At 43.0% G+C, this 17,845-nt stretch overlaps 1 protein-coding gene across 1 annotated transcript in view; it reads right to left on the bottom strand.

Moving 5' to 3' along the window:
* Positions 1 to 17,845, bottom strand: part of LOC124554916 (serine/threonine-protein phosphatase 6 catalytic subunit) — a 79,662-nt gene that overhangs the window by 37,784 nt on the left and 24,033 nt on the right. Inside the window, exon 4 of the mRNA XM_047128605.1 lies at positions 2,970 to 3,049. Within this exon, the coding sequence (XP_046984561.1) occupies positions 2,970 to 3,049 (80 nt within the window). The remainder of the gene's footprint in view (positions 1 to 2,969; positions 3,050 to 17,845) is intronic.

Below are 17,845 nucleotides of genomic sequence, written 5' to 3'. Positions count from 1 at the left end.
ATCTTAGTTCTTTGAACAACATGTTTGTTTGTAAACACAGTGTATATTGCGAGTGCATGATGCGACAGTGAAATATGCAGCTAATTTTTGTAAAATTGAAACATGGACGAGAAAATGGTAACAAATGTGCAACTAAGTGGAAGAACTGTCACTACAGCATAATTATAATAATTATGCTTCATTTTTATTTAAGTACAGACGTATTTTCAACAAATGCTGCATTGCAACTTACAACTGTTCCACTTGTAGTCACCAACAAATAATTTTCTTTGTATTTATACAGTGATCTCCAGCAATATGAACATGTACATGAATGTATGAACACCTGAGGATGGGCACAAGCCCAAAACTGGTAGTGTGGCGAATAAATAATATTTTACTGTGACTGATAGTGGAAATTTTTCTACAACCCAGAAATCTGCAACCAAAACTGTCACAGCGTTTGGCTGAGATTCTCCACTCGGCTGCAAACCCAAGGATCCCAATCAATTTTGCAATGCGGCTGAAATTATGAGGAGCTCTGCTTGCACCCTGCTTGTGCTGCCAGCAGTCTTCACCACTTCTGCCAGCCACCTGTATGAAGTAAAGATAGCATCACAACCCATGTGACAGGAGTCACTGGTGAGCCACAACTTGCAGACAACTGCACCCTGTATGCTCGACAGTTGCAAGTTGACTGACATACCATCATAAAGTGACTCATTTGAACTGTCACCCGGGCCTGTACATTTTCCTGATATGGAGAATCAGTCACATCAAAATGACCCTCTTCGAGTAGAAAAAATCATTTTTTCGGAGTATTTAGCTTCAATTCAATAAAGTTCTGTGTTGTCTCCACTTCTTTCAGCACTCTAGTACCACAAGTCAACAATATATCACAAATATTACAGTTTTTTTCCACTTGACATTGCACTTCAAATGCCAACACCACACATTATATTCATAAATGGAAAATTCAATATGTAACTTCAAGAACAATTCTAACATTTCAAATGAAAAAATAAAAATTGACAAATTAACTTTTAATAGTCAGAGTATCAAAATAAAAATGCTTGGAAGTAGTGCAGCAATCTAATTTTTCTCCATAATACACACTGGAATTTTCTTTGTGCCCCATGCTGGGGAAAAAAAAGGGGGGGTGGGGTCACGTTGCTATTGTTACTGTGTTTTGTTCACTCTTTTTACCACAGATACTTTGTATGGGAACTCAAACAGTGACAACTAATAATGTGCTTGCCAAAGTGAGAGCAGCAACATCTACATCTACATTCCACAAGCAACTGTATAGTGTACGGTACCTTGTACTACTGTTAGTCATTCCTTTTACTGTTGCACTCTCAAATAGAGCGAGGAGGGTGGAAATGACTGTCTATATGCCTCTGTATGAGCCCTAATCTCTCTTGGAAATGACTGTCTATATGCCTCTGTATGAGCCCTAATCTCTCTTATCTTCATGGTCCTCACATGAAATTCACATTGGCAGCAGTAGAATCATTCTGCAGTCAGCTTCAAATGCTGGTTACCTAAATGTTCTCAACAGTGTTCCTCGAAAACAACATTGTCTTCCCTCCATGGATGCCCATTTGAGTTCACGAAGGATCTCCACAATAGTCGCACATTGATCAAACCTACCATTAACGAATCTAATAGCCTACCACTGAATTGCTTCAACGTCTTCCATTAAACTGACCTTGTGGGGTTCACCTAAGTTTCAGAATTATTCTATAGCACAACACTTCAAACGCTTTGTTGTTGTTCTTGTTTTAAAAATTATTCACTCCCATACAAATGCTGTGCTCTAAACCAAAATTGGAGCTTATGTTTGATACTTTTAGACTTCTTTCAGCCAGGAATGCCCTCCAACTGTGCTACTCAGCTTTTCACGTCGTCCTTGCTTTGTCTGTCATGAGTTTCTTGCTTACAAGGCAGAAGAATTCCATCACTTTGCTTACTTCATGGTTTCCAATTTTGATGTCAATATTACTGCTACTCCTCATTACTCTCATCTTTCTTACATTTATATTAAGTATTTGGTGTGTACTTATTAGACTGCTTATTTAGTTCAACAGGTCCTGCAATCCTGCCTCACTTTCAACGAGGATAGCAATATGATCAAGAAAACCTTATCACTGATACCATTTCACCCTAAATTTAAATTGGTTGGTTGGGTGTTAATCTTGAATTAATGACATTAGCAAGAAATTTGATTGAATTATGAAAGCATGTAGGCATTTAATATCTAAGCATTGGAACCAACACTTATTATTTATTATGAGGAGGCAGTAGTTTACCCATTGTTCTATCTCTGAGGGAGGATAGGTCTTATTTGCAGCTGCAAATCTGCACCTTGGATGGTCAATGCTGATGTGCAAGTAGTCACTTTTCTAGCCAAATGGTCACCTTGTTCATTCCCTCTGATACCTATATGACTTAGGGACCAAAGACATCTGCCTCACACTTACTTGGCTGTGGTGATCAGTTATATAGTCTTATCACCAGTTTCCTTTTCGACACTGACATTTTTGAACCAGTACTGAACAAACAAAACTTTTACAAATTTGAGAAATGCTCCTAGCAAATGTCTAGTTCGGCAAGTATTTGCTGCAAGATGCACGCAACTGTTCCCACTAACTTGCATCCCATAGTGTTATCAGTTTGTGCAAATAGCTAGACTTAAAATTATGAGGGTGGAGAAGTTTACTATTTCCTTAAGTAAACAGCTATGACTTAGTCAATATGGAGGACAGGTGGCAGCCAGGTGTTATGTCAAAGACTACTCATGGTCAGATTCAACAATTAATCTCTAACCAATAAAATGTTAGCAAATTCACACGTTCGTTTACGAATTACCAAAACACACAATCCCATTGTAACACGAAACTAGGAACTTTAATAAAAGCAGAGTATTATTGAAGATAAGCTGCCAGGTGATTTAAAAAAAGATATTATTTACTAAAATGTTGACATACCGCTGCAACTGTAAGAAGATCAAACACCCGACAGCAGTAACGCCATGCATTTGGATTTCCATATTTGTTCTGGCACTCATCTGAAAAGTTAAAGACAGACATGTATCTGTGTTTCGTAACACTAATTGCTTAACACAAACTGATGCACTGAATTGTTGCATCTGATGTACTGCAACTACATTACCAAGATTACTATGATGCAAGACTCATTTTGGAATTCTGGATCATTAGTTTCTTAACATAGTCACGTTAAAAGTAATCCTCACCATTACTACTACTACTACTACTACTACTACTACTACTTTCTGAAAGCAACGTCCCTAATATGTTACCATGTTTTCTTCAATGTAACATTAATTTCGAAATTAATATGCAACAGTTGAGAACTGTTGCATCTGTATACAACTGAACTAAACCTAATTGAGTCAACACCCAAAAATTACATTAATGTAATTTCAATTACAGGCAGATGGAATTACAGGCAGATGGAAGTGGAAGTTTAACACCACCAACAATAATAATCTGAATACATTTGTTTGTAGTCCCTTACAACATGGAATATCTGATATAGCCAGTATTAATTTTAAAAGACCTTTACTTATTGGCATTCAAATGTTCCCGAGACTGTAAACGAGGTTTCAAGCTATGTTTACCAGTTTTATTTTTGGCCATCCTGTGTAATTGCAAAATGATCCTTGGGCAAATAAATTACTATACTGTTACAGAGCAAAACAAGAGATTATCATTGGTATGGCAAATGTACCTCAAAAGTACAGGGAAGTGTACAAAATGAGAAACTCTTCAATTGTGCAACAGTTCTTTGTGATTATAGAATGGAGACTTACACGGCCATTACTTGTGTTACATTTACATGTAAAAGTAACACAAATAATGGCCATGAAAGCCTGAATTCTATAATTACAAAGACATTGTTGATATTTGTTTTGTGGGCATTAAGCCATGGTCCAAGGCTAATCTTTTGTCTTCTAATGCTGGGGACACCATCAGAGGTTTTAATGACTCAAAAAGCAGTTGCAGTCTGAAACTTAGTAAACCAAACTGTTTCTGTGTATCCATGCAACGGTCAGTTCATGATGGCATCAGACCACTGTATAAGATCACGGAGTTGTGCCGATGTATGTTATGGATCTAGTGGTGGAAAAGTTTTGTTTTATTTAGCACTAAGGCCCGCAACTTATCTAATTTCACACTGCATTAAAACCTGAGCTTTCTGGGGTCAAGGCATGTGACATCATGCAAGAGGTACCTAGTGCTGCTACAAGGTGTCACACTCAATGCGTAGTCTCGGTAAGAGTGGCCAGCACCATCACTGTACGGCAGCGTAAATGCAGTGGCACATAAAAATTGACAAAAGCAGAGCACGAACTCTGACACTGAGGCAAAACATAAGCAGAAATGGCAGAAAATATCTTAGTAAGCATGTTTTTAACTATTGTATGAATACGGGACCAAAAATAGATCACTCTAGCACTATATATGCTAACAATATATGGAGCTTAATACAGTGAAAGCAAAAGATACTTATGCAGTTACATATTTCTGCTTTGAAGCTTGTTCGGGAAACAAATCACTGAACTACCAAGAATACAGACAACAAATTTAGGTGTTTTAATACTTGTTTTCCATGACAAGTGGAAGTATTTAAACATGAAACACACATTATTCCAGATAAGATAAAACCATACAACATATATTAATGCCTTCATATAGACAGCAAATCCCTGTGTGTACTATTTATGGGACTACAAACCTCACAGATTTAAAGTGTTGTCAATCCTATGTGTTCACCAAAATATCTTCAGGTGGACGTTCATTTACAGTAGACAGTGCTACAGCCACCAACTACAAAGGCAGAAAAAAGGCATCTAGTAGATTCAAGCATCTGGATATTCAAAAGGCTGGACTGTATCTACAGAATTGGCTGGTCGACTGCAAATGCATTTTCCCTGGGTGTTTTGTATCTCCTCCATTTACTGCTAATGCCCACTAATTTATTCTTTCTTTGTTCTGCAGAGAAACGAGTATACAAAATGCATCAGTATCATTGGTGTAAGTCATTTCACATGTCTGTATCAAATTTTAATTTGTTTCATGCGACCTTAACTGAAAATAAAATCATGTTACCTTCATTAGAAAATTATGATTCAATACTTGTTTGTTATTGTTTCTACTTGCCAAAAAATACAGAATTTAAATAAAAATAAAACAAAATTATTGTATAGAGGTTCGAACCTGAAACGTGTTTTTGGTAAACACACTGCGACGCTATTTATTAAGCTGTTGTAATGCACCACATTGCTTTCTACTTAAAAGCAGTTGGAAATCGTCTCATTTTTAGAGGTAACTCTTTTGACATCATCTTTTGTAAACTGTGTTGCAGTGTATTAGCAAACCAATACCTGGATACGGACTTCCATATCCCATAAATATAGATAAAAAATATCTGAAAGGGCCAGTCTATATGGTCCCCTTCCCAGACAAAGGTTCATGCACTGAAGTGGCAAAGAAACTGCTATAGGAATTTGTATTCAAATACAAAGATATGTAAACAGGCAGAATATGGCACTGCGGTCGGCAATGCCTATATAAAACAAGTGTCTGGCACAGTTGTTAGATAGGTTACTGCTGCTACAATAGTAGGTTATCAAGATTTAAATGAGTTTGAATGTTGTGTTATAGTCGGCACATGAGCAATGGGACACAGCATCTCTGAGGTAGCGATGAAGTGGAGATTTTCCCATACAAACATTTCACGAGTGTACCGTGAATATCAGGAATCCGGTAAAACATCAAATGACCAACATTGCTGTGGCCGGAAAAAGATTCTGTAAGAACGAAACCAAAAACGACTGAAGAAAATCGCTCAGCGTGAAGGACGTGCAACCCTTCTGCAAATTCCTGCAGATTTCAGTGTTGAGCCATCAACATATGTCAGCGTATAAAAACATTCAATGAATCATCATCGATATGGGCTTTTGGAGCAGAAAGGCCACTCATATACCTTTGATGACTGCATGACACGCCGCTTTATGCCTTGCCTGGGCCCATCAATACCGACATTTTACTGTTCATGACTGGAAAAATTTTGGCTGCTCAGACGAGTCTCATTTCAAATTGTATCGAGCAGATGGACGTGTTCGGGTATGGAGACAACCTCACGAATCCATGAACCCTGCATGTCAGCAGGGGACTGTTTAAGTTGGTGGAAGCTCTGTAATGGTTGGTTGATTTAAAAGGGGGGGAAAGGGACCAAACTGCTTGGTCATCCGTCCCTTGCACCTGTTAAAACAATCATACAGGGGAAAGAAGAAAACAAATGAGATGTAAAGCACAATACTGAAAGGAAGAAAATTCAACAAGAACAGAATGACAAAGGCAACAAACTCTACAAAGAATAAAAGAGGACAATAAAATCACAGAGATGTAAGAAAGAGGTAGAAGAGATTAAAACAAGAAAGCAGATTACCATGGCTGGCTGACCATGAGAATAAAAAGGAAAAGCCAGCCACTCTGCAACACATTAAAAACTCCACCCTAAAAGCACTAGGGTGGAGGACACAGAGGGGCAAAGAACATTCGCTAACACTTAGATCAAATGATAAAACCCACCATCACAAATAAAATGTAAAACTAAAGCTGCTGTTGAGGCATTGTCGCCCAACACCGAAGGTAGGGTCCTGGGAAAGTTAAAAGCCCGCCGCAGAGCGGCTAAAAGGGGGCAGTCCAGCAAGAGGTGGACAACAGTCATTTGTGAGCCACAGCGACACTGAGGTGGGTCCTTGCAATGGAGGAGGTAACCATGAGTTAACCATGTATGGCCAATGCGGAGCTGACAAAGGACAACTGATTCCCTGCGAGAAGCCCGCAGGGAAGACTTCCACACATTTGCAGTCTCCTTAATGACACACAGTTCTTTGTGTGTACTGTTATGCCATTCCGTCTCCCAAAGCCAATAAATCTTGCAGCATAAAACAGAACTCAATTCAGTTTCAGAGATGCCCATATCCAGAAGCGGTTTCCATGTAGCCTGTTTGGCCAGCCTGTCAGCAAGTTCCTTGCATGGGATTCCGACATGTCCTGGGGACCACACAAACACCACTGAATGACTGGTCTGTTCCAGGGCAGAGATGGACTCCTGGATGGTTGCTACCAAAGGATGGCGAGGGTAGCACTGGTCGATAGCTTGTAAGCTGCTCAGGGAGTCAGAACAGAGAAGAAATAATGCACCAGAATAGGAATGGATGTACTGAAGTGTAAGAGATATGACCACAAGCTCTGCAGCGAATACACTGCAGCCAGCAGGCAAGGAATGCTGTTCAATATGGCCTCTGTGGACATAGGCGAAGCCAACATTACCATCAGCCATCGAGCTGTCTGTGTGAACTACTCAAGAGCCCTGGAACACGTCAAGAAGCGAGAGGAAGTGGCAGTGGAGAGAAGCGGGGTTAACAGAGTCCTTAGGGCTTTGCAAAAGGTGTACATGAATGGACAGCAAGTAGAGGGCTCCCGTTCAGACAGAAGGGATCGCACGCGAACCACAATCGTTAGCCCTGACCTGGGCTACTGATGCGGAAGATGAAGTGCTGCGGGTGGGAAAAGGAGACGGTAATTCGGATCCTCAGGAGAACTACGAATGTGTGCAACATAACTGGTGAGCAGTTTTGCACATCACTACATCACTAACTGCAACAACTGGCGGGGCATTACCCTATTGTCAGTACTGAGCAAGGTACTTTCGAGGATCATTTTAAACCGTATTACGGATTCTGTGGAAGCACAACTGAGAAGAGAGCAGGCAGGTTTTAGAAAACATAGAAGCAGCATGGACCTTATCAATACTCTCAGAATTATTCTGAAACGAAGCGCGGAGTGGCAACACTCCCTGTACCTTACCTTCATTGACTTTGAAAAGGCTTTCGACTCTCAATCTAAGAGACATGTCGGATACTCTTGCAAAACATGGCATTCCAACAATGATTATCATCATCATCATCATCATCATCATCATCAAGGAAATGTATGAAGACCATGAATGCCAAGTACTACATAATGGAGAACTAACAGAGCCTTTCGAAGTTAATTCAGGAGTACAACAAGGGTGTATTCTTTCGTCAACACTATTTCTTTTGGTGTTGGACCATGTGATGAAGAGAGTGATTTTTTGGGGGAGGGGGGAGGGGCGGAAGAGAGGTGTACAATGGGGGATGTGGGATAGGCTCCAAGATTTAGACTTCACAGATGACATTTGCTTAATGGCACAATGATATCGAGACATCTAAGAGAGAGGTGGAAATTGCAGGCCTCAAGATAAATGTTCGCAAAACTAAAGAAATGCGGATTAATTCGACCAACACAAATAGGCTGGCCATTAATGAAGAGGATGTAGAACAGGTCCAATCTTTGCTTTATCTCAAAAGTATAGTCACAACTACAGGAGGCGCTGAAGAGGATATCCGTAGTCGCATCCACAAAGCAAATGGTGCATTTCTACAACTGTACCCTGTCTGGAGAAATAGGAACATCTCAAAGAAGACCAAACTCCAACTTTTCAATAGCAATGTGAAGGCCGTTCTGTTGTGTGGTTGCGAAACGTGGAAGGTGACTAACCACATCGAAAACCAGCTCCAAGTTTTTATTAACCGTTGTCTCCGGCGTATTTTAAATGTGAGATGGCCAGATATAATGACAAATGAAGATCTTTGGAGGGAGACAAATCAGCAACCAATCAATACACAAATCAAAGAAAGAAAATGGAACTGGATTGGGCACACGGCACACATTGAGGACACCTGATGGAGCTATTGAAAGGATGGCTTTGGATTGGAACCCTCAAGGAGTTAGAAAATGTGGTTGTCCCAAACAGACGTGGAAAAGGACGATCAAGTGAGAAGCTGCGAAGGATGGGAAAACCTGGAGTGAAGTGAAGAAATCATACCAGGTGGAGGAATTTCGTCACGGCCCCATGTTCCAGAGGGAACGACAGGAACTAAGCAAGTAGGCAGTTTTGTACATCCGATCTGCAATGGAGAGACTCCGGCCTCCACCAAGACACTGGTCACCGGGCTCATTCTAACAGCTGCCGTCGCTGGGCAAATGCCAAAAACGTGCACTGGGTCGACTAAACACAATGCTGAGGGTGCTGCTGAACCATAAACCAGACTCCCATAGTCAAGGCGGTATTGAACAAGGGCTCTGTAGTGCTGCAGCAGCATAGAGCGATCTGCGCCCCAGTTGTGTTGCTCAGGTAGCGGAGGGCATTGAGGTGCTGTCAGCACTTCCGCTTAAGCTGACGAAGGTGAGGTAGCCAAGTCAATCAGGCATTGAAAACCAGTCCTAAGAATCAATATGTCTCCACTACAGTGAGTGGATCGTCATTAAGGTAAAGTTCTGGTTCTGGATGAACGGTGCGACACCGACGGAAGTGCACGACACACGACTGAAAACTGGAAGCCGTGGGCTAGAGCCCATGACTGCGCCTTGTGAATGGCTCCATGTAGGTGCCGCTCAGCAAGAAAAGGAATTAGAGGGGCAGTACAAAACGCAGAAGTCATCCGCATACAGAGAAGGTGAGACCGATGGCCCTAGAGCTGCTGTTAGATCATTCATAGCCACTAAAAAGAGAGAGGCACTCAATACAGAGACCTGCAGAACATCACTCTCCTGAATACGGGGGGAACTATGGGAGGCACTAACTTGTACATGGAAAGTACAGAGCAACAGGAAGTTTTCGATAAAAATTGGGAGCAGGCACTGGAGACCCCACACATACAATGTGGCAAGGATATGATGTCGCCAGGTCGTGTCGTATGCTTTACGTAAGTCAAAAAAGACAGCAACCAGGTGTCGGCACATGGAAAAGCCTGTTTCGATGGCACACTTGGGGGAGACAAGATTATCAGAGGTAGAGCAACCCTGGTGAAAGCCGCCCTGACATGGAAATCACAAGGTCACATGACTCCAGGACCCAACCCAGCCGCCGACACAACATATGTTCCAGCAGCTTACAAAGAATGTTGGCGAGGCTGATGGGCCGATAGCTATCCACATCAAGCAGATTTTTACTGGGTTTGAGCACCGGATTGATGGTGCTCTCCTACCATTGCGATGTAAATATGCCATCGCACCAGATCTGGTTGAAGATGACAAAGAGATATCGCTTGTAGTCAAGATAAGAGATGTTTAATCATCTGACTGTGGAACCAATCTGGCCCAAGAGCTTTGTCGGGGCAATATGCAAGGGCACTGAGGAGCTCCCACTCTGTGAATGGGGCGCTATAGGGTCCATTGTGGCATGTAGTGAACGAGAAGACTTTCCTTTCCATGCGCCGTTTGAGGGTGCAGATGGCTGGGGGTAGTTCTCCGGCGCAGATGCTCAAGCATAGTGCTCAGCAAAGCGCTTGGCAATCGCATTTGCGTCAGTAGATAACATGCCATTGATGTTAATGTCACGGACACCAGTTGGGGGTCTGGTACCCAAAAAGACGTCTGACCTTCACCCATACTTGGGAAGGTGATGTATGGAACCCAATGGTCGACACACACATCTCCCAACACTCCTGCTTCCATCATTTTATAAGCCGGTGAATGCGGGCACAGAGACGCTTAAAGGCTAAAAGGCTATTAGGTGCTCTAGGTAAGGGTACCATTTACGTTGCTGGAAAGCTCGCCGACGCCCTCTAATTGCCTCAGCGACTTCTGGCGACCACCAAGGGATTCTTTTGCCAGGGGCACCCTGAAGAATGAGGGATTGTGTTTTCCACCACAGAAACTATTGTTGTAGTGACGTGGTCAATAACAACATTAATGGCACCATGTGGGGGAGATTCAACGGTGGCAGCAGAGGTGAAGGCTACCCAGTCTGCCCTGTTTAAACCCCATCTGGGTAGGCGTCCATGGGCATGACGCTGGAGGAGTGACAGGAAGATGTGGAAGCGGTCACTACCACACAGCTCGTCATGAGCTCTCCAGTGGATAGAGAGGAGAAGGCCAGGACTGCAGACAGAGAGATCAATGGCCAAATATGTGCCATGTGCCACACTGAAATGTGTGGGGGCACCTGTATTTAAGAGGCAGAGGTCAAACAGAGACAGTAAAGTTTCAACATCGCTGCCTTGGCCAGTAAGCACAGTGCATCCCACAAGGGGTTATGAGCATTAAAATCTCCCAAAAGCAGGAAAGGTTTAGGGAGTTGATCAATCAGTGCAGCCAATGCCTTCAGGGGTACTGCACCATCTGGAGGAAGATATACATTGCAGACAGTTATTTCCTGTGTCGTCCTTATCCTGACAGCCACAGCTTCAAGAGGTGTTTGAAGGGGCATAGGTTCACTGCATACCGAGCTCAGGACATAGACACCAACTCCATCTGACACACTATTATAGTTGCGACGGTTCTTGTTGTATCCCCTATAGCCACGGAGGGCAGGTGTCCGCATCGCCGGGAACCATGTTTCCTGGAGGGCAATGCAGAAAGCAGGTGTAAAGCTTAACAGTTGCCGTAGCTCAGCCAGGTGGTGGAAAAAACCGCAGCAATTCCACTGGAGGATGACATTATCATGAGGCTGGGAAGACATGAAGAGTGCAAGGAGGCAGGTTATGCCTCAGGGTCACCTACTGCCACCGATTTAGTATTTGTATCCATTCCCATGGTGGATAAGGCATCTGTGAAATCCAGGTCCTCAGGGGGTGCAGAAATCTCCACCTCACCTGCAGGTGCAGAATTGGTAGGGAGTGGTGGTGTTGGGGCCATCAGAGGGTCCTGTTTCTTAGCAGACTACTACTTTGTTTGCTTGCTCTCTCGCTTTTCTTTAGAGGCTTGCTGGGGAGACTTCTCCGAAGCAGCTTCAGGCACGGAGGAAGACCGTGAGGATCTTAGGCCAGCAGCTTTGGGCTTCTTTAGCCACTGGCGAGTGTCTGCTATGGCATTAGTGGAGACCTTGGGAGGGAGGATCCCCTTCCGCATGAGAGGGGCTGGAGGAGGTTGTTGCTTCTTCGGCAGGAGGGAGGGGTCTGATATACACTGCATTTGGGGGACCTAGTTCCTTAAGTAGGTGCTTTGGGAGCTATAGAGGAAGATTTGCCCCCTATCACCAAGTAGGCGGATGTATTCTGGCAGCCCAGAGGGCCCACCGTTCATGGCACCGAGTGAGGAACCACTGGCACTTGGGATGGCGATGGTGAAGTAGCTGCAGCATATGTCGATGTCAACCGAATGGGGTGTAATGTTTCAAATTTACGTTTAGCCTCTTGGTAAGTCAACCAGTCCAGAGTCTTGTGCTCCATGATTTTCCACTCCTTTTGGAGTACTGGGCAGTCTGGTGAGTAGTGGGAGAGGTGATCTCCATAGGTGATGAAAGTGGGAGGAGGCACACATGGAGTACCTGGGTGCAGTGGACATCCTCAGCCTTGACATGTGGCGCTGGAAGTGCAGCGGGAAGACATGTGCCCTAATTTCCAGCATTTGAAGCACCACATACGGGGAGGGACATATGATTTAACATCACAGCAGTAAACCATCACCTTGATTTTTTTAGGGAATGAATCATCCACAAAGGCCAAGATGAAGACAACAGTAGCAACCCTGTTTTCTTTGGGTCCCCCACGAACGTGCCGGATGAAATGAACACCCTGTTGTTCTACATTGGTGCGGAGCTCGTCAACAGACTGCAAGAGGAGGTCGCAATGGAAAATAATCCCCTGGACCATGTTGAGGCTTTCATGGGGAGTGATGGAAACAGGAATATCACCCAGTTTGGCACAATCGATTAATGCCCAGGATTGGGCTGGGGATGCTGTCTGAATCAAGACTGCGCCATTTTGCATCTTTGACAGAGCTGTCACTTCTCCAAAGTTATCCTCAAGATGTTCAATGAAAAATTAAGGCTTCATAGGTAGAAAGGAGTCCCCATCAGTTCTGCTACAGTCTAAAAATTGAGGTGAATATGGCTCTCTTTGTTCTTCAGCCCTACATTCCTCCCATGGTGTAGCAATGGAGGGAAACGATTTAGGGTCATAACTATCAGCATTGTATTCTATCTTTCCCTTCTTAGAGACTCCTGGCATTGTACAGTCACCAGTAAGTGATGACGTAGTCCACTTCATTGTGGGTCATCTGCCCTGAAGCCACCCACTCAGATCAAGGGCTCTCCCCACGAGTGCCACCCATCCACAGCAGAGGCAATGTGGCATGATGGCTGTTGCCAGGAGTTCTGATGCCCCAAAGAAGACAGGCATCAACTCCTTGGCATACATGGTGAGTTTACAGCTCAGGCATCAGCAGTGCGATCCCTGTGTTGTCAGGGGGCTCCCACCAAATGGGTACACGACAGCCCCACCACAATGGACTGGCTACCGTGCTAGATATTGGGCGCAGAGAAACCCAATATTGTCATGGGGGCGAAAGAGGACAGGAGACAATGGAAGAAAATGGCACCCTGAAAGTGTCCTCACATAAATAGTTGAATCGCAGGTGGAGATGCAAAGCCATGACAAGAGATTCCTGAGATCGAATCTAAGGGCACTATGGATAACTTGTGCACCACGTAAGGCAGCCTTCCCCATGTGACCCGCACTTCTGTAGAATTTAGAAAGTGCCAGGTCAAATCATAGAATGGGACCTGAACTCATAGAGCCAAAAAAGTGAGATACTCCTTTTAGTCACCTCTTACAACAGGCAGGAATACCTCGGGTCAATTCTAACCCCTGGAACCGCAGCGCGGGGGGGGGGGGGGGGGGGGCTGTGAAATGGTGTGGGGCATGTGCAGTTGGAGTGATATGGGATCCCATGATACATCTAGATATGACTGACAGGTGACATGTCCATAAGCATCCTGCCTGATCACCTGCAGCCATTCATGTCCACTGTGCAATCCAATGGACTTCGGCAATTTCAGCAGAACTATGCGACACCCCGTATGTCCAGAATTGCTACAGACTGGCTCCAGGAACACTGAGTTTAAACACTTCCTCTAGCCACCAAAATCTCTAGAAACGAACATTAATAAGCGTATCTGGGATGCCTTGCAACATGCTGTTCAGAAGAGATCTCCACCCCCTCGTTATCTTACGGATTTATAGACAGCCCTGCAGGATTAATGGTGTCAATTCCATCTAACACTACTTCAGACATTAGTCGAGTCCATGCCACGACCTGTTGTGGCACTTCTGTGCACTTGTGGGGGGGTCCTACACAATATCAGGCAAGTGTACCAGTTTCTTCGGCTCCTCACAGTGTATACACACTTACAGGCACAAAATCTAAACAAGCTTTTGTCTAACCACAATGCAAATACAAACAGAGTGCGTAACAAACCCAACAATAACACAAATACAATGCAATCATTATCAGAAGTTAGGAAAATAACATCTCGCTGAGCATGACATTTGCTGGCAGCTCTAGTTGCTAGGTGGAGTGACATCTCGAGCCACGACCTCAGAAAGATCAGCATTTAACTTCAAGTAATTTCAGTCCTTTTCTTTTGAAATTGTTTTTGTGCTTTTTTTTTATTCTTATGGCCTCTATACATCCTTATGAGTGCATCTTGCTAAAACCACAGTCCCAGAGAAACTGAATTTTTGTGTTTTACTGGTTCCATTGCATTATCTGCTACTGCTGATTTACCGTCTTGCCCAGGTGACAACAGCTCTGATGTTCCTTAAGGTGCATGTTTATGCTTCTTTCTGTTGTTCCTATATACAGCTGACCCTAAGTGCAAGGGATTTTATATACTTCTGCTGTAGCAAGTGGCAGTTATAGGTCCTTTGTAGTTTTCTAATATTCACGCATCTTTCCTGTTAGTTTAACACTATATCAATACCATGTTCCCTGAGTACTCTGCTGATGCCACCTGTGGAAGGAAGACTTTCCATTTGGTTGGCACTTTTCTTTAGAAGTTCTAGACCTTTTCGGGTGTAGTGCCCTATGTATTTCTGCCAGCGTAGCTGTTTCTGCTGAAAGCAGTTCTTAATTGATCAAGCTTGTTCTCCATGTTCTGTCATCTACAGATTCCTTTAGAACAGTCCACCAATGTTTTGATAACTCACCACATCTGTGTGGGATGTCGATTGGAATTTTCATACAGGTATCTATCCTATGCCCACCACTTACCAGATCAGGAGTATGTAAAATGCCTTGTACTTGTGGTCAAGTGTTCATTGGAACTACAAAAAGAAACATTAACACATGCCTTAAAGAAAACAAGAACAATTGTCATCTGGGCAAGACTGGTAAATCACCAAATTCTTTTCTCTGACACCATGGTTTCAGCAAAATCTAGTGATTACAGATGTACTGGATGTACAGAGGCCATAAAAATACAAAAGCACAAGAACAATTTCAACAGAAAAGGAGGAGGACTGAAATTAGACAACTTGTGGGCCTTAGTGCTAAATATAACAAACAGCATCAATCGTTCCCCACTACAAGTTCCTTAACATATATTGGTATGACTCCGTAATCTTAGGCAACTGTCTGATGACATCACAAACTGACTGCTGCATGGATACATATGAGGCTAACTCCAAAAGAAATGTACACTATTTTTGTAAAAATACAGTTTTCATTCTGGATGTGAGAAAGTTTTACAGTGTGTAGATACATCCTTCCCACTTGTTTTCAAACTTAGTTCAACCTGTTCCCGTAAGTGGTGCCGTCACAGCTTGTCTTCAAGATGGCTGCTACACTTGACGTTCCTCAGAAGCAACATGCTGTCATAGAATTCCTGTGCTGTGAAAACGAGACACTGGGAAAAATCCACAAGAAGTTGAAAAAGGTGTATGGAGATGCTGCTGTCGATCGCAGTACAGTTAGTCGGTGGGCAAGCAGGTTACGTGATGAAAGTGGGAAAGCGGGCACGGCAATATTGAGGATTGTCCTCGCAGTGGCAGGCCTCGTACTGTGCACACTCCATACAATGTGCAGAGAGTTAACGAATTGGTGACTGCTGACAGACGCATCACAGTGAACGAATTGTCACGCTACGCTGGGATAGGGGGAAGGAAGAGTTTGCATAATACTGAAAGTGTTGGCATTGAAAAACATTTGTGCCAGGTGGGTTCCCAGGATGTTGACAGTGGCTCACAAAGAAACAAGAAGAATGGTATGCAGCGAACTTTTGGAACAGTACAAGAATGGTGGAGATGAATTTCTTGGAAGAATTGTGACACGTGATGAACCATGGCTCCATCACTTTTCACCAGAGACGAAGAGGCAATCAATGGAGTGGCATCATGCAAATTCACCCAAGGAAAAAAAATCAAAACCACACCTTCTGCTAGAAAAGTTATGGCTACGGTGTTTTTCGATTAGGAAGGACTCTTGCTTGTGGACATCATGCCAAGTGGAACCACCATAAATTCTGATGCATATGTGATGACACTGAAGAAACTTCAAGCTCGACTGAGTGGTGTTCGACCACATTGACAAAAGCAGGATTTTTTGCTGTTGGATGGCAATGCACGGCCACATGTCAGTCAAAAAACCATGGAAGTGACCACAGAACTCAGATGGACAACATTGAAACACCCGCCTTACAGTCTTGACGTGGCTCCATGTGACTATCATCTCTCTGGGAAACTGAAAGACACTCTTCGTGGCACAAGGTTTGAAGATGACTCCCTTGTGCACACTGTCAAACAGTGGCTCCAAAAGGTTGGTCCAGAATTTTACCATGCGGGTATACAGGCGCTGGTTCCAGGATGGCATAAGGCAGTTGAGAGAGATGGAAATTATGTGGAGAACTGAAAATATTGTTCCTAAAGGATGTATCTACACACTGTAAAACTTTCAGACATATAGAATAAAAGGTGGATTTAAAAAAAAAAAAATTGTGTGCATTTCTTTTGGAGTGACCCTCGTATAAACAGTCCAGCTTACTGAGCTTGTTTGAGACTGTAACTGGTTTCTGAGTTGTTAAAGCCTTTGGTAATGTGTATAGCATTGGAAGATTAAATGTTAGAGAATTATGCCTTGGACCATGGCCTAAAACGAACAAAACAAATATCGGCAATTATTTGTGAGATTTTAACTGATGTCCTACAGACGTGCTTGCTTTTTATTATTTACATCTTATTCCAGGTGGTGGTGAGGGCGAAACTTCATGAAGTATCGCTGTACAAAATCATTAACTGGGTAATGAAGAAGCAGTTGTGTATTAAGAGTAAAGACCACATTTTGAGGAACTCATTTCTAGTTTGCAGTTTGTTAATAGTGATCTTAAAATATGGATACATCATATCAGAGAGAGAGAGAGAGAGAGAGAGAGAGAGAGAGAGAGAGAGAGAGAGAGAGAGGGGGGGGGGGGGGGGGGGGGCAGATAGTGAGCAATTATACACCCAATAACTGTAAAATTCCTGCAAGAAGTACATGTGAGATAGATGTTTATTCTGATAACCAAGGGTGAAGAATGGTCTTTTAATTGTGAAGTACATGTATACATGATTAACAGAAATGTAAAACCAGAAGCAAATTTTACGGCTGTAGCTGCAGTCATTCATGAAAAAAATTTCAGGGTTAAGCTGTAATGCTTTTTGTGTACCACAGTGAGACAACTGAATTACCTTATTCTGTGTAAGTAAAGTAAGCAGAAAAGACAACGTGCAAAATGCATATATTTAATTTTAAAATGCAATGCACATTGATATAATCACACTATGGATATGATTTCTTCTTCAACCAAAGGGGGAAGAGGCCTGTTAGCTACAGGATTCTATACATAGTACGTATGAAATCAAATGTCCAGTATCATATTAAGCAAGTCATTTCTCTGGCAGACAAAAGTGACACGTCCTCAGAATTAAGCACGCAACACAATGAAGCAGTAGAGATTTCTCACAATGCAAAGTAAACATTCCACCTAT

Source organism: Schistocerca americana, chromosome X (genome assembly GCF_021461395.2).
Source record: "Schistocerca americana isolate TAMUIC-IGC-003095 chromosome X, iqSchAmer2.1, whole genome shotgun sequence".
Taxonomy (NCBI): domain Eukaryota; kingdom Metazoa; phylum Arthropoda; class Insecta; order Orthoptera; family Acrididae; genus Schistocerca; species Schistocerca americana.
This window is presented reverse-complemented; position numbering and strand designations above follow the sequence as displayed.